Source organism: Notolepis coatsorum, assembly GCF_963971535.1.
Source record: "Notolepis coatsorum genome assembly, chromosome: 18".
Taxonomy (NCBI): Eukaryota; Metazoa; Chordata; class Actinopteri; order Aulopiformes; family Paralepididae; genus Notolepis; species Notolepis coatsorum.
The window spans coordinates 19233294-19256902 of record NC_140182.1 but is presented as its reverse complement, the minus strand read 5'-3'; the positions used below and the strand labels follow the sequence as shown (position 1 = coordinate 19256902).

The 23609-nt window shown below is 42.7% G+C and overlaps 1 protein-coding gene across 3 annotated transcripts; it reads right to left on the bottom strand.

The window, feature by feature from the left end:
- Positions 1 to 467: 467 nt before the first annotated feature.
- Positions 468 to 12483, bottom strand: parp16 (poly (ADP-ribose) polymerase family, member 16). Of its 3 annotated transcripts, none has more exons than XM_084334595.1 (7): positions 12372 to 12483; positions 11150 to 11346; positions 10710 to 10847; positions 10284 to 10490; positions 6096 to 6267; positions 2331 to 2475; positions 468 to 1713 (listed from the first exon to the last, which is right to left on the bottom strand). In XM_084334595.1, the coding sequence occupies exons 2-7, from the start codon at positions 11336 to 11338 to the stop codon at positions 1578 to 1580; spliced, it is 987 nt and encodes a 328-aa protein (XP_084190721.1). In that variant the 5' UTR covers positions 11339 to 11346; positions 12372 to 12483; the 3' UTR covers positions 468 to 1577. The 3 variants fall into 3 exon arrangements, with proteins under 3 accessions (XP_084190721.1, XP_084190719.1, XP_084190720.1); XM_084334593.1 differs by having other exon boundaries at positions 12343 to 12461; XM_084334594.1 differs by lacking the exon at positions 12372 to 12483 and adding an exon at positions 12214 to 12349.
- Between the last annotated feature and the right edge of the window lie 11126 nt (positions 12484 to 23609).

The window sequence follows — 23609 nt, the reverse complement described above, 5'->3', positions numbered from 1 at the left end:
ATCGCCGTATCAAGACCCTATCAACACAACATGATCCATCACCAAAGCAGGCCGCCGTCTTTATCAGCCCCCATATATCTCCTTTTGTTTCTTCTCCCTGATAAAACCACTGGATAACAAGGACCTGCCAGGTGCCAGCTGTAATAAAGGTGTCCGAGAGGAGCAGCGCGTGTTGAAGTTTGAATACATGTGGAACAGCAGCACAAAACCTCAGAACAATAGAATAAATTGGTAGATTACTCGTTTTATGTTGTAACCAGCTGCAGTGCTGCAGGTCTAAATTCCGAATGTTCATTGCACCCGAGAATGAACATTCAGTGAGATCTCTAGAACATCATCAATCCATGATGTTAGAGATCTCCGTTACATATGCCTAACAGAAATGTTTTTAGTTGCCAGCATCTTACATCACAACTTAATTTAAGATTTATCTTTTCCACAACATACGAATTTGAACACAAATGATCAAATCTTAATATATAGTTTTATTAGTATACCGACAGTTCGTATCAAATCTAGAAAATAAAACAAAAGCCATGTTGCTTTGATAGATGTACACATTGTACAGACATAAGAGCTGCATTGCAAGAGGGAAATACAAAAGCAGATTTGAAGCAATTATGTCACTGGCCTTACGAAAAGCATAATGTCTTCAATGCTTTTTTAAGAGACCATAACAGTATGTGTTGAAACGATAAACTTAACTCTTAAAACCATCTTAAGATTTACAAAAGAAAGAAAAAGTGAGTAGTAGTCAAAATCAAATCACTACCTTCACTTAGTCTATGACAAAACAAACTGGTATATTAAATTATTATAACATGTAAATATGGTGGAGGCGCATTCTCTTCATAGTTCAATGACAACTGACTTATCTCAAACACTGCCCTCTTTTCTTGATCCTCCAATCACAGCTGTTGCCGCCCCCCCCTCGAGGGAAGCAAAAGTTGTGATTGGAGGATAAAGAAAAGAGGGCAGTGTTTGAGATAGGACAATACTGTGCATCAGACAGCATTGTAACTGTACAATAATGAGTCAGTGAAGTACAAATCACAAGTGTAAGTATCAATGAACTCAGCAGTAATTCTTGCAGTATCTAACTAACTTTTAACCTAACAAAAGGCAGATGTAGGTTCATCCCAACTAAGCACCATAGCCGTGTAAGAACAAGAAGCTTACCAAAACATATTTTCCCCTTTGGTTGATAGGACAGTGTCCCGACAGACTAGAGAACTCACCTCACAGAGTAGGAGGTCCAACCACACCAATTCATTACAGCTTTAACGTTGCATAACATTCTGAAAATGCTTTTGGTTCAGAATGAATAAAGAATATATTTTTTTGTAAAAAGAGATACAGTAATAATACCCACAGAGCTGTTTGGGAAGCAGTGCTACTTTGTAAGAATGGTGGTGATGGCGACCGTGTGTGTGTGAATACAGAGGAGCAGGATGATGTACTACTAAACAAACAACTGGATTAAGGTGCATGAAATGTCCCTCTTTACTGAAACTTCCAGTCAAGATTGTCTCCGATCAGCAAGGCACAGAGAATCAATATCCAAGCCTACTGTCCTGTCACCGGAATAGTCTTTGCCAGAAGGATAGGAATGTGTTGGAATTGAAGGCGCCGATGAATATGAGCAGCAATAGGTAGAGGCTCATCATGATTGCAAAATGGTGTCTGACGAGCCAGGAGGTGCCCCGGGAATGTCTGAAACAACAAACAAAACAAACCTGTTACCACTAGAACCAACCCTGTTACCACTAAAGACAACCCTGTTACCACTACAGCGTAAAAACAAGCCTGTTGCCACTAAGAACAAACCTGTTACAACTAAAACCAACCTTATTTACCACTAAAAACAAATATATTACCACTAAAAACAAACCCGTTACCACTACAGGGTAAAACAAACCCGTTACCGCCAAGAACAAGGCAGATGTAGGTTCATCCCAACTAAGCACCATAGCCGTGTAAGAACAAGAAGCTTACCAAAACATATTTTCCCCTTTGGTTACTAGACTAGAGAACTCACTAGAGAAGTCAGTCAATTTGTAATCAAGCAATAGGAGCATATTAATTTAAGTACTGTTTTCAGTGTATTTCTATGTAGTTTTAAGGAGGTTGTTGCGGATAGAGGAAAAAGATTATAAACCACTTGCATAAAAATAAGAGTTCAAACGAGGGGACCCCGGGCAGGTATGCGCTGCCACGTGTGGCTTTCCTAACCAGTGCTGCTGCTTTCATCGATTGTAATGGAAATATTCTCCAACCACACCCCATAAAGGAGACATGTTGAGCCGCAAACACAGTAGCTTTGCCATTACCTGGACAGGTGCCCTCTCTGAGAGTACATGAGGAGGTACTTCACTCTCAGCAGCTGATTGTTGGTGACTACAAAGTACTTCTGGGGTACCTCCCCACCCTCGCTGTTCTTAGCCCTCGAGCGCTGGCGGTCAATGATCTCAGAGTCTGAAATAGATCAGGGAATTCAGAATTAGAAACGGAAACAAATTCTACACTTTGCACTAATACCCCTTTTACACTGCCGATAACAATTCCGCTATCACTCTGCATAAACACACATATATATATATTATACACACATATATATACACATACATACATAGGCACCATAGGTAAATATGTAACATCATTGTTGTTTATCAGCTTGATTTTATACTCAGAAATATGAGAGAAATCTAACCTACGAGTTAAAATTGTTCAAAGGGTTTTAAATTATATATTAGGGCTGTCAGTTTATCGCGTTAATTAGATTAATTACACAGCAAATTATCGCGTTATGAAAATTAATTACAAATTAATTAAACAAATTTAAGAACTATAATAAATGTTTTATCTCATTCATTCCATAAGAACGTAGAATAAAGGCGGCTGGGTGGCGCAGCGGACATTGCGCTCGTCACCAACGCAAGAGACCCCGGGTTCGACTCCGGCTGTCTGCGTTGCCTTCGGCTTGGGCCAGCCGTCATACTAACTCAATTGGCAGAGTTAGCGGGTGGAAGTCGATGGGTGGTAATCTGGACGTTGTGGACAGCGACTCCTACAGGTCGGTTGGGGACGCCTGCACAGCAGAGACAGGAAATGGCGGGGGTAGTGTGAGCCTCCCATGCATTACACCTCGCCAATGAGAGTCCGCGCTGGCAGGTGAAAAGATGTGACAGGCTGCCTCCTCGTGTATCGGAGGGGACACGTGATGCAAGGCTTCCATCCTCCCTACAACCGGCCAGTGGGGGGCATATGCGAGCAACGTTCAAGACAGGGGAGGGAAGAATTGGCACAGTGGAATTGGGATGAGAGAAAAATAGAAAAAAGAGAAAAAGTGGATAAAAAAAAGAATGTAGAATAAACATTTACAAACTTCTTCTTTTTAAATGGTCCATTTGCATGTTCTTGGTATCTAATTCTAGGGACATCTATGGATCTCAGGGAATGTATTCCCAGTGTCCGAAATACTGTGTCTGTTACTAGGCTTGAGTAAATTGTAATGAACCAAATGAGAATATCAATTCAATTCATTTTATTTTGATCTTTTTTTTTACTGAATAACACCATGCTAAAATTTACCAGACCTGAAAAATCTAAGCAAATTAATAAAGGGAAGATGATTAAACAGAAGGTTTTGTAGATACAGTACCGAATTCTGCCATCCGGACACATGCTATTTTAAATATGATTATAGAATATAAAATATCAGGCCTAAAATGGTTATGCGATTAAAATGTGATTAATTGTGATCCCAATTAGTCGTTGTGCCAATTCCTCCCCTCCCCTTAGCAAGCGCCGAGACCTGACCTGTAGGCGTCGCTGTCCACAATGCCAGATTCCCACCCGCCAGCTTCCCCACCCCCTAATAGTGCCAATTGTATTAGTGTGAACGGCCAGCCAAGCTGGTGGCAACGCAGAGAGCTGGGCTCGAACCCAGCATCTCCTGCGTTGGTGACGAGCGCAATCTCCGCTACGCCACCTGACCGCCCTAGATAAAAAAAAATGAATCGCCTGACAGCACTATATATATCCCCCCCCCCCCCCCCCCCCCTTCTCTCAAAAACATGCATTGCATGATTATAGGCACCCCGAGAAATTCTTCAAAATGTAATAGATGTATATTCTGATAGAATTTTACTATTTAAAGTTCACCTAAATTGGGAACCCTTAAGTGGTCATTCAGACATTATTTAGTCTTTTCTGCTAACAAAGCAGAGACCAACGCCCCTCAGTACATTTGAATGGGATTGTGGGATTTTAGGTGTACCGTGGACTCTCCATCAGGACACTCAAACACAGTATGGGACATGTAGTTGACATCCGAGTGTCATGTTATCCAGTTCCTGAGCGTTCAAAGACAATAGAAACCATCACCCTCCTGTCACTAGAAGTGAAAGTACAGATTTCAGTTACTTTTTGTAACAGTATGACTTCTCCATTGACTTCCATAGTACAAATGGACTGCATTTATATAGATGGTTTCTTATTTACAAACATACAGTGGTCGAGTCAATCAGCAATACCCGCTGAATCACGTGACTGAGTTGCCCCGGACCTGCGTGAGCTGCTGCACTAAAAAAGTATGACAGGGCTCTATGGAGAAACCATGGCAACTCCCCTGACTAAAAGTGGTTTAAAAACGAAAACGGCTGGATGACATTTTGCCAAATCAGCATGGCTGTGAGTCTTTCACCTTTTACATATCTAGCTTTGGCATTGATTGATTGTTTAGATCACTAGTATGCTAACAAATGCACATTTATTGTAGTCTGACCAGGATTACATTCCCTTTCGCCTCCTTGATGCGCCCGCGCACAGAGTTTAACGATGTGGACGAGAAACACGCCTATAAGGCTTTTATCCAAAGCGCTTTACAACTTATGTCTCACATTGACCCATTCACTCACACACCAATGGCGGAGGCAACCATGCAAGGTGTCAACCTGCTCATCGGGAGCAGTTAGGGGTTAAGTGTCTTGCTCATGCACACTTCGACACGCTGCCAGGAGGAGCCGGAATCTAACCGGGAACCTTCCAATGAACAGACAACTAGGGCTGACCTTGGAAGCTTTTTTTGGCAATCGAAGCTTCAGGGCCGAGCTTTGATTTTAATTCGAAGCTTCGAAGAAAATAATTAAATATATATATATATTTTTAATCTTATGTTGTGGGACTTGTACAGCACTTTGGTAAACTTTGTTGTTTTTAAATGTGCTCTATAAATAAAGTGGATTGGATTAATGAATTAAGTAGCCCCTTTCGTGACTGTGACGCAGCCAACAAGGTTTCACTCGGCTGTGTGATTTAATTCAAGGTGGATCGCTGTTGTCGTTTGAACAACTTCAGATTTCATGGGAACTACTGTACCAATCCCCCAAATCAAGAATGTTTAAGATGAATGAAGTAAGATTTTGATTATTTGAAATATGGCCTGTGTAGACTAAACTATGCACAGAATTATGTCAGTCTACAAGGTCCGGATTCTACATGGTCCGGCAATGTAGACCTTGTAGACTCCACTACAGATCAATTATCAGTGAATGTTCATGCATTTTTAAGAAGGGCTACTTCCACAAAAAAACAAAGAACTCACCAAAACATCTCAGTAGCACCTTATCTAAATGTTCTATTTCATATATGGAGATTCATATTTATTTATGTATTGCATGCATTTCTACATTTTATTTCCTATTTTGTTTATTCATCCCAGTATCTTTCTTTCTTATGTGTGGAATTCTACAAGGCATGTAGGTGTATATGTGTTTGAGGATGATATCCTTCAAACAGGCAATAGTGATGATATAATTTGGGCAGTGCTGAGCTGGGTTACTTTCCTCCAGTGTATTTGTCCCCTGGCCCCCCACACACACACACACACACAAATCGAAGTAAAAAAAAAAAGTTGATTTTTATTTTATTTTTTTAAACTTCGATTTTTTTTTAATGTTCGAAGCTTGTGCCATCGAACGAAGCTTCGAAGCGTCGAAGTATTTAAGACAGCCCTACAGACAACCTACCTCCTGAGCCACTAAAATGTTTTATCTTGCACTGATAAACAATCACTATTTTGGAGTTAACCATACCTTTCCTCTTCACCTGGCACTTAACATCGGGGTGGTCAATGACTTCACACAAGGCGACGCAGCTTAGTAGGGGCCCCAGGAGGCTTTCACGCCACCCGTTGCTATGGGGACTGTACAGGACAGCCATGCTGAGGTCACTGGTGAGGTAGGTCCCCTCTCCAAACAGTGAGGTCTGCAGGAAAGGCCAAAAGACTTGTCAGACAGGGAGTAGAACTCACTTTGTACTTTAATAAAAAAAAACAGCAACATTTGCCATTTTTCAAACCTTTCTCATATAGTCTTGAATTTTACTAGCAACCTCTTATCGACAGAAGCAATCCAATACCACTGCTTCCTTCCTACTGTCTAAGAATCATAACTAGGGCTGCAACTCGATTAATCGAAACGATTAAATTGACCAGAAAAACAACAACAATTGATTCTAAATTTCTAATATATCCTATATCCTTAGGTCACATGGGTAGTTGCCTCTTTGACGCCACCTACTGAATACCCAGAGTAGGAGAGGAGACATAAAGTTTATTTATGCATGTAAACAAATTGTACTTTTTAGCTTTAGATTTAATTTTTTTTAAACTACCAGCCAGAGATTTTTTTACCGTTAAAAAATTTGAAATAGCTTTTTAGTATATCTCCACGAGTTATTATATGTATTGTGTGTCATCTCGCTATGGTAGTGCTTGTACCAGCACAGGAGACACGATAATTTTTTTTATATAATATATATATATATATACATATTTAAATCAATATCTTCCTTTTGAATAAAATAGGCTCAGGAGGGCGGTCAGGTGGCGTAGCGGAGATTGCGCTCGTCACCAACGCAGGAGATGCTGGGTTCGAGCCCAGCTCTCGTCGTTGCTACCAGCTTGGCTGGTCGTTCATACTAATACAATTGGCAGTATTAGGGGGTGGGAAGCTGGTGGGTGGGAATCTGGCGTTGTGGACAGGTCAGGTCTCGGCGCTTGCTCAGCGGGGGCAGGACTTGGTGGAGATAGCGTGCCCTCCCACGCGTTACACTTCACCAATGAGAGTCCTCGCTGCCAAGTGAAAAGACTTCACTGGCAGTCGCCGCACGTATCGGAGGAAGCGTGCGGTCGGCTTCGGGACGCCCTTGTACCGACTCGTAGGAGAACATGCATACAGCAGCCAGGTAGGGGAGGGGGGGAATTGGCACGGCGACTAAATTGGGACGGGGAGAAAAACAGAAAATTGGAGAAAGAGAAATTAAAAATAGGCTCAGGAATCAGGATCGTTAAAGCTAATTAGCCTAATCCATGTAAAAAAGAGTAGCCTATAGTAAATGTATACACACAAACAAAAGATAGAGGGAGAATAGCTTCTAGCCGACTTAATGATTTTACAATATTTCTGCTAATGAAGTGAAATATTTCTCTATAATAATGTATTTATTATATCAACTATCCAATTCGTTTTTATAGTGCAACGTTTGGCTACTTCAAATATATATATATATATATATATATATATATATATATATATATATACATTTTTGTATATATATTGTTTATATTCCATGTTGTTTTATTCTACCATAATTGTCTGTCTGTTAATCTCGCACCAAAAACGACCAAATCAAATTCCTTGTATGTGTAAACTACTTGGCAATAAAGACCTTTGTGATTCTGATTCTGAAATCATTGAAACGTACAGAGAGAGAGAGAGAGCGAGAGCGAGAGAGCGAGAGAGAGAGAGAGAGAGAGAGAGGGGGGGTCAGTGTATCAGGCTCAGCCCCTTCCATTTCGTACTGTTGCAGCTGGAGATGATGTCAAACACGGAAGTTATCAAATGCCAAGCGCAACGCGCACTGTCGGGTCCTGGCTCTAGGCAGAATCACAAATAGTGGTTTAACCCTTTGTGCGCCAAACCCGAGATAAGTCGGGTTAACTTGCCAGCGGTTGGGGCGCCAGACCCGAGATATCTCAGGTTTTGGTCGTTTATTCTTTTTTTCTATATTTGTATTCATTATCCATCCAGGGAGCCTGGTGTTATCATAGGGAATGAGACTGAGATCGCAAAGGTGCAATACCGACCACATCCTACCAGGTGGCGGTATCGAGCACCCTTTGAAACCTTGTGTATTGGGCTGTGCGTAGTTTATATGGGTCCGCGTCGGCTATTTTTCTCCGGGCAAGACGAGCGGTTATAACGCTCGGATTGAGAAGAATCAAATACTCCCGATCCATGTTGTGTGGTGGATTATGTTGGCGACACGATGGACATCAATACTTGGAATGGCGATCAGATAATTGGAATATTCTTTTTGGGGGTACATCCTAGTCAAGGTAAGGGCTATATGATATCAATCTTGCGTTGATGCAAGCATGCCTTCATTGCGATCCGAAAGTGTGTCTAACATTACTCCACAACGTATGCCGTTGGTGGCGATCAAAGCATCAAAAAACTCTGGGAATTACCCCAGACCACGCTATAACTATACTTATATTCACCATGGTATAACACGGGAACGTATGGATGGAAACATTTATTATTTTTCACATATTGAACAATAGATATTTGATGTCAAATGGGCCATAGTATTGTATCCATAGCTATAATATAATATAGCCCTGCAAACAAGATGACAAAGTCCTATGTTTTAATGCTTGGCCTAGCTACCACGGGCCCAGACTAATCCCCGGTGCCCAATGTGTGAGAAGTGGTTTATATTTTGAACGTGGTTCATTCATTCATTGGGCACTAGTCAGATGACACGTTGCACATGTTATGACTACAAACGTCTGCCATTTCCACCGCAAAGCCGGCACATAAGTAACAAACTAACAATACGATGCGTCGGTCATGAATAAGCAAATCGACGAAATGTCTATGTTATCGACAAATCATTGCAGCCCTAATCATAACACACTTAACACTTCCTGTGCCGTTCACGTAGTTCTACGTTTCTGTGGCCCAGCGCTTGAGTGCCGGAAACGTAGATCTACGTTTTTCTCTCTGTATTTTTTTTATTCGCTATTGCCATTCATAATTAATCGAGGCACCTTGTGCATGCTGTTCTGAGTGTGTCTGAGATTGCAGACGGTCAATACCGCCCCCTAACGCTTTGTGGCCGCTATTGCACCCCATTAGAAACAATGTGGTTTGTTTTCTGAGCCGAGCTGAGCCGTGCGGGCGGGGTTTAAATACTCCGGTGAGCCAACCGGTCACCACCATACATCTACGAGGCTGCCCCCCCCTCGTTCATATGCAATGCTGGAGAACGTGGCACGGACCTCCGCGCCCAGTACTTCAAATGGCGATCAGATAATTGGATTTTTTTTTGCATTACATCAGAGACAAGGTAAGAACACTATATATCAAATCTAACCACATTTCATTCTTGCATGAGGAAGGATAATAACGATAATCTAGCGTTGATTTCAGGAAGATTAGATAATCAGGCGAAAATTTACAACATGATAACTGGATTTCACTAAAACGCTATTATCGCGTCTTTTCCTGGGATTACTCAGAAGCACCCAAACTATACTCATATTCAAAACGGTATAAAATGGAAATGTACGGATGAAAAAACAATCTGTTTTTTGCATGTTGACCAGAAGCAACTCACTGACAATCGACGGTGTTATTAGATCCATAGCTATAATATAAAATATAGTTTAAGCACTCGCAAACACGGCCTTCTCTCCATTAAACAGAGCGATGGCAGACAACGGCTCAATTCCCGGAAGGGGCGTGGCACCCAATGTGTTAAGACAAAACACATCTGAATGAGACAATTCCAGGGTGTAGGCTGAAAGGGGAAAAAAGGGGGAGCTCCCGTAGCTCACCGCATATCTCTGCACTATTTCTGCGTCGGGGAAAACCGTGCTCGTCACGGATCTGGGGGACACGAGTTCGATTCCCGGACCCGCCGTCATTTCTCAGAATGTCTTCCCCTGCTCTACATCCCATTTCAACCTGTTTCTGTCGGTCAGAAAAAGCGATAAACGCTAAAAAAGAAAGTTTTAAAAAAAGAAAGGGGAAAAAAGCCGGACCCGACCATGACACTCACGCATGAGGTCAGTCAATTAGGGACATTTGCTTTAGTAGGCCGGCCTGCTGGGTCAGGCAAAAAAAAAATCTTTCCCAGTAAGATAGCCATTTATTAGGAGAACGAACGGAAAGATCCACCGCATCTCATGAGGCTGGGGTTACTGAACCAACCTTGTTGAGGTGACAGTGCAGCCCGTTGTGAATGATTGAGTGAAAGTTCTCCAGGCGGCTCCCATGGAATGCATAGAAGACGTCTCTGCCCGCCCGCATCTTCTCAAACTTAGCGTTCATCTGGTCGCAGTATTCCAGCTCAAACAAGAAGTCTGGGACCGGCGTAGAAATCCCTTCATTTTCAGTCAGGCTACAAAGTTTAGCATACTGTTGGAGGGCAGAGAAAGAGTTTTAAATAACACGGGTTGAATCTTGAAACCAGAATTGGCTCAAATGGGAATGCCGCCCATTTTATATATACACACACACGTCATTGTGCCCCACAGCAGCTCAATCAATAAAGCTAAAAATGAGTCGTATATATGTGAATTCCAAAAATGAGTGGCATTCCCCTTTGAATATCTAAGTAGGACTGTGGCATTCTACCTCCTCCTTCTGCAGTGTCTTCACAGCAAAGCTTTTGGAAGAGAGCACCCAGTGGGTGAGAGCCAGGTGATGATCTCCCTCCCCGGGTCTCAGTCTGACCAACTCTCTCACACCAGGCAATGAGCTCACATCTGTTAGCTGGAGGACAACAAAAATAGTAATCTTTTTACCAATGGGGGTCATATTGCGATGAAATTATAATATATCTTGGTACACGATTATTTTGTTAAAATGAATGGTTAACAAGCACATAGCTCAAGTTCCTCCCAAACGGAAGATAATATATGAACAGATAATGTGATATTAATACACAAAATGTGTATTATTGTCATAAAAAATGTCCCACCTGAACGCCAAAGCACAAGGAGGCAAGCCATGCCCACCACGCCCACTGTTAATAAAACTAGTTTGCAAAAGCCAGAATTCAAAAGGTTTCTCACCAGCTCCTCAAAATCCTTGTTATCCCCGCTTATGTATCTAGGCGGGAAGGGTCTCAGCAAAGAATCCCGCTTGTAGCTCTGTGCCGCCGCCACAAAGAGGCTGCAGCGTAAGTCTGCCGCCACCGGGTCCCTGTGCAGACAGGAGCACACAAGCTCTCTGACGGCATCGCGTGGGAGAGGTGGCTGCATTCCCAACACTGCAAACAAAATGACAAATGGGTGACTTTGACCAAAAAGCAGTTGTTGAACTTGTTGACACAGCACTCATCAATAGCTGTCCTGCAGCAGAGTGAACATACATCCATTATTGGGATTTTATATAAAAGTATTCTGTACTTCTGTATGACAACTAATAAAGAAACTTGACCTTGAAACTATTGGGATGATGGGGTGAAAAGTAAACAGGTACTTTTACTTAAGTACTATAAGTTTTAGTTACTTAGATACTACTTGATTATTTCCATTTTGGGGATGTAGACCAATATAATTGTATTCCACTACATTCCAAAGGAAATATCCTAAATGTTACCATATATTTATTTGAACCCTGCATTCGGCCGAACTATACTAGTACTTTGAAGAAAAAACGTGTGCATACAACATGCAAGTTGATTGAGATATGAATGCACTTTCAAAGTTCAAGCCAGACAATGTTTCAGCCTCATAATATGTAGCTCGTCTTCCCCCTTTGATAGAGACCGTTTCTAACTTTAATTACAACATAAACATTCTAAAGGCCCCACGTTTATTCCCTGTTGCGGTGTTTTCTAATACAATAGCCGACAGGAAACACTGTTAGGGCCCAAGCTCTACATCACACACGTGTGTTATAATAATTAATGTTCTTGAATACTTGAAAATATTTTTCAATGGAAGTTTTACTTTCCCCACCGCTGGTCGTTTCTGCTCTTAACGTTACAGTGCTGCAATAACTAGCATGCTGCTCATTTCCATTCTAGAACAACGTTAACATATTAGGCTAATGTTACTACATATACTAATAATAATACGTCAAAGTCAACATTATCTGTGTTGCATGATGTCAGCCTGCGCCATAACGTTACCTTTTAAGCTAACAGTCTACCATGTAACGTTAGCTAGCTACATTAGGCTTCTTCTGCTACTTCAACAAGTGAGTACGTCATAGACCCTGAAGGAGACTGAAACATATGTCATACTTGTACTGACGTTACCTTAGCTTATTTCTTAAGTCATAGCATACCAGTAAACAAGCTAATGTTAGCCGCTATCGCGTTTTTGGTTGAGCTAACCCAGCTGAGCTAACCGAACTGTTTCAGTATCCGGAGTCGTCTTCTTCTTCTTCTACTTCTTCCTCTTCTTCTTTTCTATTTTATTGGCGGTTGGCAATCACTTTCGATGAGCATTATCGCCATCTACTGATAAGGAGTGTGGATCTGGATGTTCTAAAATCCTATAAAATAAACCTGTTCTCAAAAAATTAAATAAACTCTTCATACAAACTTCTCCAGAATTTCTTTGCAGCTATTCTCAGCTATTTTAAGTGCTATCTTTTCCCTCTGCAAATCCCTGATAAGAACTGTTCTTTGCCGCGTTGATATAATGTACACTGTTCTACGGCATGTTCTACCGTTTCTTGACTAACACTGCACTCACATTGTCCATTAGTATGCTTTTTTAACTTTACTAACATACTGTTCAACCCTGTATGTCCCAACCTCATTCTTGTAAACACGTCCTCTTCTTGCTTGTTTCTACTAGTAGCCCTACTCCAACCCACCCTTTTTTGCACCCCATAAAACCATCTCCCTAACCTCTCATTATCCCACATGACTTTCCATTTTTCCTTAACCTTTAGTTTGACTACACTTTGGATTTCAGCCTATATTCATTGTAACTCGAGGAAGTTCACAAGCTTTTTTGGCCAACTTATCCACCAACTCATTCCCTCGAACTATATGGGCCGGAACCCACAAAGAGGCAACCTTGATACCTGAGCGCCGAAGTCTGTCTACCATCTGCACTATTTACAGCACAATGCCTTGACTGGGACACAACATCTTGAATACTTATCAATGAAGACATTGAGTCTGATGCAATTAAGACCTCACTCTTAGGTCTATTCTCCTCTATCCAGGATAACGCTATCATTATAGCTACTAGTTCTGCCGTATATACTGCTAGACTGTCACTTAATCTCTCTTTTTTAGAAATCCTAAAACGTGGGATTGTAAATGCAGCACCCACTCTGTTTGATTCCAGGCTCTCCACCATATGACTGCTCATCTCCTCTCTCTCCTTTAACTCCAATAGGTCTATATCAACAACAGGGGTACCCATCAACCACAGGGGAACTGCTGGGAAACAGACTGTTGGACACACACTCATTTCCAGAATGCCCATCTCTATGGCTTTTTGTTCTATAATCCGCCCAAAACTTTCTAGTTGAGCCTTCTCTGTTTCCTGGCACTGCAGTACATTTTTGCTAATATGTTCATCCTTATGACCTCTAAGATTGGCCCAATACACTAGTGCCAACTGATCTCTTCTAATATGCAGGGTGCATTTCTCCCATCTCCACTTGGAGTGCTGCAACTGACGTAGTTTTCATAGCGCCACAACACAATCTCAACGCTTTACTAGTCTGGATTACATCCAATTTATTTAAATTAGTTTTTGCTGCAGACCTATAAATAATACAACCATAGTCTATTAGTGATCTGATGAGGCTAATATAGATTGTTCTCATCGCATTTCTACTAGCTCCCCAATCCAGCCCTCTCAAACATCTCATCACATTCAGTACTTTTTTGCATTTGTGTGAGGATTGGTTGGTTCCCCGCCACACGCTCCTTTAAGGTACTGTGTTGATTGGTGCATTCCCCGCCACACGCTTCTGGAGCAAGTATCAATTCCAGCACGCACCTGTCATAGTTTGTGATTAGCGCCCCAGAGGCTTCTTATACTGGGACCTTCTTTCAATCGATGTCGGGTCGTTTTGAATACTTCTACTTCTGCCTGCTTTCCCCCCGTTGCTGTGCTTCGTCTACTTTCCCTCCAGGACATCCTTGGATAGCCGCTGGTGAATACCTTGTTCCCCCGTTTGGAGCTGCGCCTCGTTGCCCGCTTTACGCGTTTGCACTTTGGTGAGTTGGAACCAAACCCTTTTTGGATTATCTGTTTTGTGTGTTTGAAGAACACTGAAGAGTATCATTTTTTGTTTGCACTGGACTCCGCTAAATTGTGTGTTTAAAGGAGACACTGAAGAGTATCGTTTTTTGTTTGCACTGGACTCAGCTAAATTGTGTGTTGTGGAGAACACTGAAGATTATCGTTTTTGTTTGTTCTGGACTCAGCTAAGGGAGGAGGGAACTGCACTGCCTCTGTGTACTGTTGGACTGTTATTGATCTCTCTCTCTCTCTCCGTTTCCACCTCGAGTTGAAGCTGGGAGTATCTGCAGAGCCGCTACGGCGTCAACGCCGATTCCCCACCTCTAACACCAAGAGGATCTGCAGAGCCGCAGATAACTCTGCCGAAGGCAGTCTCCTTTTGTTGTTGTTTCGAAATTGTTACTCGACTCCTTTTTGACTCTGTAAATAAATACGCCCTAGTATTTGGCTAACTCTGAACTACCTGTCTGTGCCGTGCGTTTGAGGTCGGTTTCAAACCCTAACAATTTGTCTACCATCTTACATTATGTAAAGACCATGTTAGTCTTTTATCAAACCACACACCAAGATATTTAAACTGCTCTACCCTTTCCAAGATTTTATCCCCAATTGATATATTTAGCTCTTGGGGAATACTTCTCTTTGAGAAAAATATTTTTTTTGTTTTGTCAATTGACAATCTAAAACCCCACTCTAGAGACCACCTTTTAACTTCATCCACTGCTTCTTGCATTTTACTTAATATAAAGTTGAGATTCCTCCCCCTTTTCCATATAGCCCCATCATCTGCAAACAGTGCTACTTTAATGGTCCTTCCAAGTTCTTAAAAACATCATTAATCATTATCGCAAATATCACTGGACTAATAATACTTCCTTGTGGAGTTCCATTCTCTACTATATATTCCTTACTAAACACACCATTAATTCTTACCACTATATTCCTATCAGACAGAAAATTATTTATCCATTTAAGCATTCTACCTTTGATTCCCATTTGATGAAGCTTAATAATAAGGCCCTGTCTCCAAACCATATCATAGGCCTTTTCAATATAAAAAAACACAGCAATAACTGACTCCTTATTTACAGCGTGATTTTTTAACGTAGCCTCTGTGAGCGAAGACGCTCTTTGATTGCAGCGAAGAAGAAAAAGACGCTCTCCGATTGGCTAACCCTAACTCTAAGCATAACCACTTCGAAAGAATGCCTAAGCATAACCACTTCGAAAGAATGCCTAAGCATGGCGGCTAAGTGGCGCAGTGGGCAAGGCGCTCGCCACTAATGCAGGAGATGCTGGGTTCGAGCCCAGCTCTCGACATTGCTACCAGCTTGGCTGGTCGTTCATACTAACACAATTGGCAGTGTTACGGAGGGAAGCTGGTGGGTGGGGATCGGACGTTGTGGACAGCGACTCCTACAGGTCGGTTGGTGCGCCTGCGCAGCAGAATCAGGAAGCAACGGGGGCGGCGTGTCCCTCCCACGCGTTACTCCTCGCCACTGAGAGATCGCGCTGTGCAGGTGAAAAGATGCGACGGCTGCCTCCTCGTGTACCGGAGGGGACACGTGATGCAAGGCTTCGTCCACATTGCAGCCGGCCTGTGGGAGGCATGGCCTAACAGCGTTCGAGACAGGGGAGGGTAGAATTGGACAATACGAAATTGGGATGGGAGACAAAATTGAAAAAATGGGAGAAAAAGTAGAAATAAAAAAAATAAAGAATGCCTAAGCATATAGAGAATATATGTACAAGGCGGAAGAGACCCTTCGGAGCTAAACCAATCAGAGAGGGCATTTTCTTCTTCGCTGTACCTAGCCAATCAGAGAGCGTCCTCGGAAACAGAGGCTACGTTAAAAAATCACGAATAGCACCGCACAAGACCGCACAAGACTGTAGCAGACTACAGAGAGTGGCCCGTTCAGCCGAACACACAATTGGAGGGGGGCTTCCCACTCTCCAGAACATTTACAACAAGCGGTGCATGGGTAAGGCTAAGAGAATTATCAAAGACTCCAGCCACCCAAACAACTGCCTCTTTGAACTGCTGCGGTCAGGCAAGCACAGAAGCACATGGCAAGCACAGAAAGACTCAGAAGAAGCTTCTATCCCCAGGCCATCAGGATGCTCAACGAACAATAACACTATGTGTAGTGGCCGCTTGTTGCTCCCCAATGAATCGACAAGCGTCACGATGCATCATGCACCCACTTAGATATTTCCTATACTCAGCAATCAAAGTTGTGGATGTTGAATGAGTTGAATGTCCAAGTTGCAGCCGATGTAGTTTGCAGGGTTTTATTGTCCAAAGGAAAGATGTATGATGATGTTGAACAGAACAGTTGTCAATTGTTTGTTACAGATAAGCAGTTCCAACAGTGAAAGCAGTGAAAGCAGGTTTGAGAGTAAATCCTCAGCAGGTGCATGCCTAGGCTCTGATTACAGAGCCTCTTATAATAGAGGTGGTGTGCCCCCTAGTGCACAAACATAAATAAGACAGTCTAAAACAGTGCATTGATCTAATATATAATTTAATATATAGATAATAATAATACTAACTATAATCTATAACAAGAACACTCATTGGCCTTTACACCGGCCCCTAATTGTGTCTACACAATTATAAAACAAATAACATGGTCAGGTGAGTGTTCATTATAGCTGGCCATTCTTCTACATACCGGCGCCTAATTGTGCTGTTCCACCCCAGGTGAAAATCTGCATAAATGTATACCTAGGTAAATGGAATATTGCTCCACTTCTACAAGGGCTATTTGCATATTCTTGGTATCTAGGAACATCTATGGACCTCAATGAATGTATTCTCAGTGTCAGAAATATTGTGTCTATTACTAGGCTTGCTTAAATTCTGATGAAACAAAGGAAAATATGAATTATGATTTTTCTTTTCATCTTTGACAGTGAATAAAACCATGATAATAATGACCAAACTTAAAAAACTGCCACTGAGCTCATTCAGTACCCTCTTGAGATCATGTGTACAAAAGATCTAAGGAAATTAATAAAGGGAAGATGATCAAATTGAAGGTTTTGTATATACAGTACTGAATTCTCCCATCCGGACCAATGCAATTTGAAATATTATTATAGAATATAGAACATATGCTTATACATTACCTTATTATAGCCAATTCGCACATTTATATATATATATATATACATATAGTATCTTTCAAATGGCCGAGTTCAATTTGGATATAGTATCACCAGGCATGCATAATAACATATACTGATATTTAATGTAATCGACTGTACTTTTTTATTTCTCCCACAGTGTAATCATTTTGTAACTAATTTCAGATCTAATTATTCCTACATGATTACAATAGTGTGGAGAAACTGACTGAGTTTCAATATTTGTCAAAAACGTTACCTTTTGTAGCTTATTATCGCGAATCATAACAATTATTGATATGATTCATTCAGAACGCTGAACTTTGAACCACCATAGCGGACCACAGGAAGTGTAGATTGGAGAAATTCCAACACTAGGCTTGTTCGAGATGGATTTCGATTTGCCTCGACTAGTAGACGAGAGTAGCCGAGTGAAGCCGGGGGAGGAGTTAAAAGGGCGGACACTGCCGATTTCACGAGAGCCTCTCGCCTAGTCTCGCATGGCAGATACGCTTTCACGTCACCACACACACGTCATTACACACCTGTCCAGCTCATTATAATGCGATGGCCGTTTGCAAAATTAGATCAGATTCAAATGTACAGCACACACCATATACTGCTATAGTGGAATATACTATTCATATACCATAATGTATACCATCTTGTTGCGCGCTCCTGGCCGCACGCACACACAACACACTGCTGAATAATTCTGTTTTGCATCAATATATATATATATGTATACTGTGTATATTGAGGCAAAACAGAATTATATATACAGTATTGAGGCAAAACAGACGACGCATGTGTGTATGTGTGTGTGTGTCTGACAGCTTGAAGTTTATCATGATGATATGATGATAACGCATAACATAATAAAGTTTTCAATCAATCAATCAATCAAACATCTCATAACTCCCTGGCTGTCACGTGGCTGGTGACTGACAACTTTTCTGAGCCAATAGGCGCTTTGCCCGACCATAGCAAGTCGCTTCCCAGCCGGGAGCAGCCGAGTGAGAGGTACTGTGGCGCCTCGCTCTGAAGGCTGCTTGTGGCTCGCTCCCGCGGGAGTTCCACGCCTCGCCTCGTCAGATTTTCAGAGCAAGTCGGACAACATTCTAACCGTCATGCAACGCGCTTGGCGAGGCAGTAGTGAAACCTGCGCAGATCTGCGTCCGCCTATCCCATCTCGAACAAGCCTACTGGCAGATAGCTAGCGAGGCCCTCTTCAAAATGGCCGCAAAAAGATTCCAATTCCGACCGTTCACATTTTCATTTCCGCTTCCGGGTCAAAAACGCGAGTTGAAAATAAAAACTTAAAATGATATAAACTCACTTTTAACCTATTGCTAAACTATTGCCAACCTAACGTTTTACATTCTACATGTATTTGTGACATAGTAGTGATAATAATACTTGAAAACGTTTGATTTTAAAAACGTTCATTTATTGCATCACTCATAAAAATATTAATATATGATAATAATGTCAAAAAGGGGTCGGTACCGTCCCCGTGGGGTGGAACAGGCTAAACAGTTACAAAATATATATATCGGAGAAGCTACCGACATAATCAATTTCAAATCATAATTCCAAACACAAATAAGCTTGACTGGGTCCTGGTTTTCGCTTGTTGTCCCTGTGCATGGGAAGAACAAATTAGTTAGCGAGTCAAGTAACAGTCAAGGTATTTCCATAATATTCAAAGTACTTCAAGCACTAGGCTGTTGGTCAGACTTTGGTCCAACAACTGGTTCCATTATTATGGGTACTGTTCTAAAATATAAACATGCAAGATATATTTGAGCCAAAGAAATAATGCCTCTTTTTTTTTCTTCTTTTTTTAAACAACAGAGCCCTATAGTTCTATAGGCATATAGACAATGTCTACTGGTTGTGGCTCTCCATCAGGGTAATCAGGATGGCTGTCGGCGGTAAGTCGGTCGGGAAGTCTCAGCCATTCTTTCCCAGGTTTCCTTACGCCGTCGTCTTTTGTAGTTTCTCCTCTTGGACCGGGCGTGGTGGCGCGTGCCTGTTATCCAAGTCACTGGGAGGCTGAGGTTGGCGGTTCGAGTGAGCTAGGGGGTTCTGCGCTGTAGCGGCCTGTGTCGAACGGGTGTCCGTGCTAAGTTCGGTATCGATATGGTGCTCCTGGGGGAGCCTCGGACCACCAGGTCGTCTAAGGAGGAAAGAATTTGATGATGTCATTCTGATGACATCACAAGAGACTGCAGGTCTTGGCTATAAGATCTGGATGTGGTGAGGGGGAGAGGACTCTGGAAACCCAACCGACAGGAACACCTCGAACCAACCATCTCATCCACAGTCAGGTCGGCAGAAGAACAAAGGAACTTTTTGGAGGGAAAACGGACTGCTTTGTTATCAGCAGAGAACAAAGACCATCAACAACTTATCAACTATCATTCTCTTTACTGTTATATTAGTCTGGTTGTGTTCAATTACGGCATAGTGTTTTTGATCACAACTATAGCATTCTTTATTGTAATTTGTATACAACTCTTAACTTTGATTAAACAGCTGTTGTTAACTACCTTTTCCTCCTAATTCCTTCTGCCTGCACCGCTGAGAAGATAGAAGTAATTCCCAAAGCTTTAGAGCTATTGAAACAACGCAGAGTACTAAGCACCCGGTTCTGAACAGAGCAGAACCGTAATAGCTTGGGAATCCACTTCATTCACTCCGGGTCATGGCACCAAATGAAGTGGATTCCCAAGCTATTACGGTTCTGCTCTGTTCAGAACCGGGTGCTTAGTACTCTGCGTTGTTTCAATAGCTCTAAAGCTTTGGGAATTACTTCTATCTTCTCAGCGGTGCAGGCAGAAGGAATTAGGAGGAAAAGGTAGTTAACAACAGCTGTTTAATCAAAGTTAAGAGTTGTATACAAATTACAATAAAGAATGCTATAGTTGTGATCAAAAACACTATGCCGTAATTGAACACAACCAGACTAATATAACAGTAAAGAGAATGATAGTTGATAAGTTGTTGATGGTCTTTGTTCTCTGCTGATAACAAAGCAGTCCGTTTTCCCTCCAAAAAGTTCCTTTGTTCTTCTGCCGACCTGACTGTGGATGAGATGGTTGGTTCGAGGTGTTCCTGTCGGTTGGGTTTCCAGAGTCCTCTCCCCCTCACCACATCCAGATCTTATAGCCAAGACCTGCAGTCTCTTGTGATGTCATCAGAATGACATCATCAAATTCTTTCCTCCAATCCCAGGCCTGCTAAGCTTGAATTTGAAAATAGGGGTTTGGCTTAATAGGCCAACCCTCTTCTTAATTTAAACCCAGAGAATAGTTTCCCTGTATTTTTAATACTTTGATTGATGAACCTCAAGATATATTGATTACATAAACACAGATATATCATACTTAAACACATTACTTGTACACATTCTGTTATTTTTAGGACTAGTTTCACCTTAAGTGAAACTAATCTTCTTTACCACAAAGTCGGCTGACTTTCAATAAATTGCTACCAAGTCTAATCATTCTGTTAGCTTACATCAATATTTTATACAGTTTTAGTATGACTTCAAAATTATTACCACAATGTAAACACTTCTAATTATATTTTCATATCAAAAACTAAGTTGTGTGTGTATGTGTGTGTGTATGTGTGCTCTGATTGTGTGAATGTGTGTGTGTGTGTGTGTCTATGTGTGTGTGTGTGTGTGTGTGTGTGTGTGTGTCTGTGTGAGTGTGTCTGTGTGTGTGTGTGTGTGTGTGTGTGTGTGTGTGTGTGTATGTGTGTGAATGTGTGTGTGTGTGTGTGTGTGTGTGAATGTAATCATTGTCTTTGGCAGACCAGTTGGCCCTTTGATGTCTCCTAAGAGGAGACACATGTTTCTCTAGAATATGTTGTGTGTGTGTGTGTGTGTGTCACAGGAGACTCCAGCGAGATAACATGTTTACGTGACCTTTTGGTCCTTTGTTCCGATCTACAGAGCCCATTGTCTTAAGCCTGGCAGATGGCCCTCGGGTTCCTGTTGTAAATAGAATTATTTGACCACTCACTCTATATGTAAATCGACCTCTGTGTGGCCACAATGTCAATCAGTCTCTGTAAACACACACACAATCTATGAACTATAGTTTTGAGGGCCAAGTGTTTCTACACATTAGTTTGATCATGAGATCTATGTTCCAGAATCTACCACACTGGCACATTCAAAAGTGTTCGGTCACCACCGGCCCCGGTAACACCATGGGCTTCCATGGGCCTCACTTGACAAGCTTCTTCAGGCAGTTGCTCCTCCACCGGCTCGTCATCTCCTCCAACACTCCCGTCCTCAGCAGGTCCTTGCAGAGCAGAGCCACGTCTCGGGAGATGCACCTCCATGCTGCCGTCCCTCTCCTCCTCAGGACGGTGCCGCCCGGTCAGCCCTCCTGGACTGGCTGCGACTGCTGCTGTCCTGCTTCTGAGAGCTCTCGTTTTAAACACTGGAGGTTCAGTAGTGGCCCTGTTGTGTGCATCTTCCTCCTCCTCTGCCTCACTCTCTGAGGAGCTGCAGCCGCACACATCATCTGGTTTCCCAGTACGTTCATCATCTGTGGAGTCATCTGATTCCTCTCTCTCATCATCCTCCTCATCCTCGTCTTCATCAGGTGCCCATGTAGCAGAGTCAATGGTTGGTTTTGCTGGTGCTGTTTCAGGTTCTTCCTGCATTTCCTCTGCAGCACTCTCCCCCACAGCTGCCACACTGTACCTCTCCCTCTCAGCGTCTGACACAGCGATTTCCTCTGTCACTGCTTCTTCCTCTCTGCCTTCGTCATCGGCGTCCTCCTCTTCATCAACGTTGTCCTCCTCCTCACCGTCCCCATCATCATCATCGTCTGGTTCGTTCTGAGGAAGTCTCTGGGTAGGACTCAGCAGGTCGCCTTCAACCCACACCCTGGAGGGAACATAAAGTGGGATTGAATAGTCATCGTCATTCCCATCTTCATCAACGTCCTCCTCCTCCTCCTCATCATCTTCGATGTCCTCTTGAGGCACAGTCAGAATGGAGGGGACGTAAAATGCGATCAAATTGTCGTCCTCTTCTTCATCCTCCTCATCACCGTCCTCCTCTTTGTCTTCATTCTGAGGAACCCTCTGGGAAGGATCCAGCAGGTGGTTCTTCATCATCCACTCGCTGGAGGGGACATAAATGGGGGTCGACTCGTCCTCCTCATCATCATCTTCCTCCTCAATCAGGCCATGTTTCATCAACCCCTCCCTGGAGGGAACATGAAAGGGAATCGAATAGTCATCCTCTTCCTCATTATTGTCCTCTTGCTTATTACTGTCCTCCTCCTCGTCTTCATCATTGTCCTCCTCTCCTTCATCACTCTTGTCCTCAGCAGGTCCTTGCAGAGTAGAGCTACGTTTACGTATACGAACATGTGGCGCCCTCGCTTTGTCGTCCTCTTCTTCATCATCGACGTCATCGACGCCGTCCTCTTCTTCATCATCGACGCCATCGACGCCGTCCTCCTCACCACCATCATCATCATCGACGTCATCGACGCCGTCCTCCTCACCACCATCATCGTCATCGACGTTCTGAGGAACTGTCTGAGGAACAATCCACTCCTTGGAGGGAACGTGAGGCGCGCCCGCTTTGTCGTCCTCTTCTTCCTCATCATCGACGTCATCATCGACGCCGTCCTTGTCCTCCTCCTCATCGTCCCCATCATCATCGTCTGGTTCATTCGGAGGAAGTCTCTGGGTAGGACTCAGCAGGTCGCCCTCCACCGTCCACTCCTTGGAGGGAACATGAGGCGCGCTCACTTTGTCGTCCTCTTCTTCCTCCTCAATCAGGCCATGATCCATCAACCATTCCCTGGAGGGAACATGAAAGGGAATCGAATCGTCATCCTCTTCCTCACTGCCCTCCTCTTGATCGCCGTCCTTTCCTCTGGACTCAGACCACGGCTTGTGAAGTTCTAGGGGGAGTTTACGTATCTTGTGCTTTAAATTGGCAAGGGCAGTCTCATATTCCAAATCGCTTTGTTGTTTCTCAAGCTCTTGCTTTTTCTTTAAATTGGCAAGGCGTTCCATTAAGCTTGCCTTTTCAGCTTCAACCTTTCTAATCATAGAGGCTATTTTACTACCTCCATGACTGTTTGGCTGCTTGGCTTCAGACATTTATTTATTTATCCTTTTTATTTTTTAT

Excerpts from the sequence above, each read along its gene's own strand:
- parp16 (XM_084334595.1), bottom strand. The coding sequence starts at position 11,338 with ATGCAGCCACCTCTCCCACGCGATGCCGTCAGAGAGCTTGTGTGCTCC. Across the intron at positions 10,848-11,149 it reads ACAAGGATTTTGAGGAGCTG|CTAACAGATGTGAGCTCATT; the intron begins GTGAGAAACCTT and ends GTTGTCCTCCAG. Across the intron at positions 1,714-2,330 it reads CAGAGAGGGCACCTGTCCAG|ACATTCCCGGGGCACCTCCT; the intron begins GTAATGGCAAAG and ends TTGTTGTTTCAG.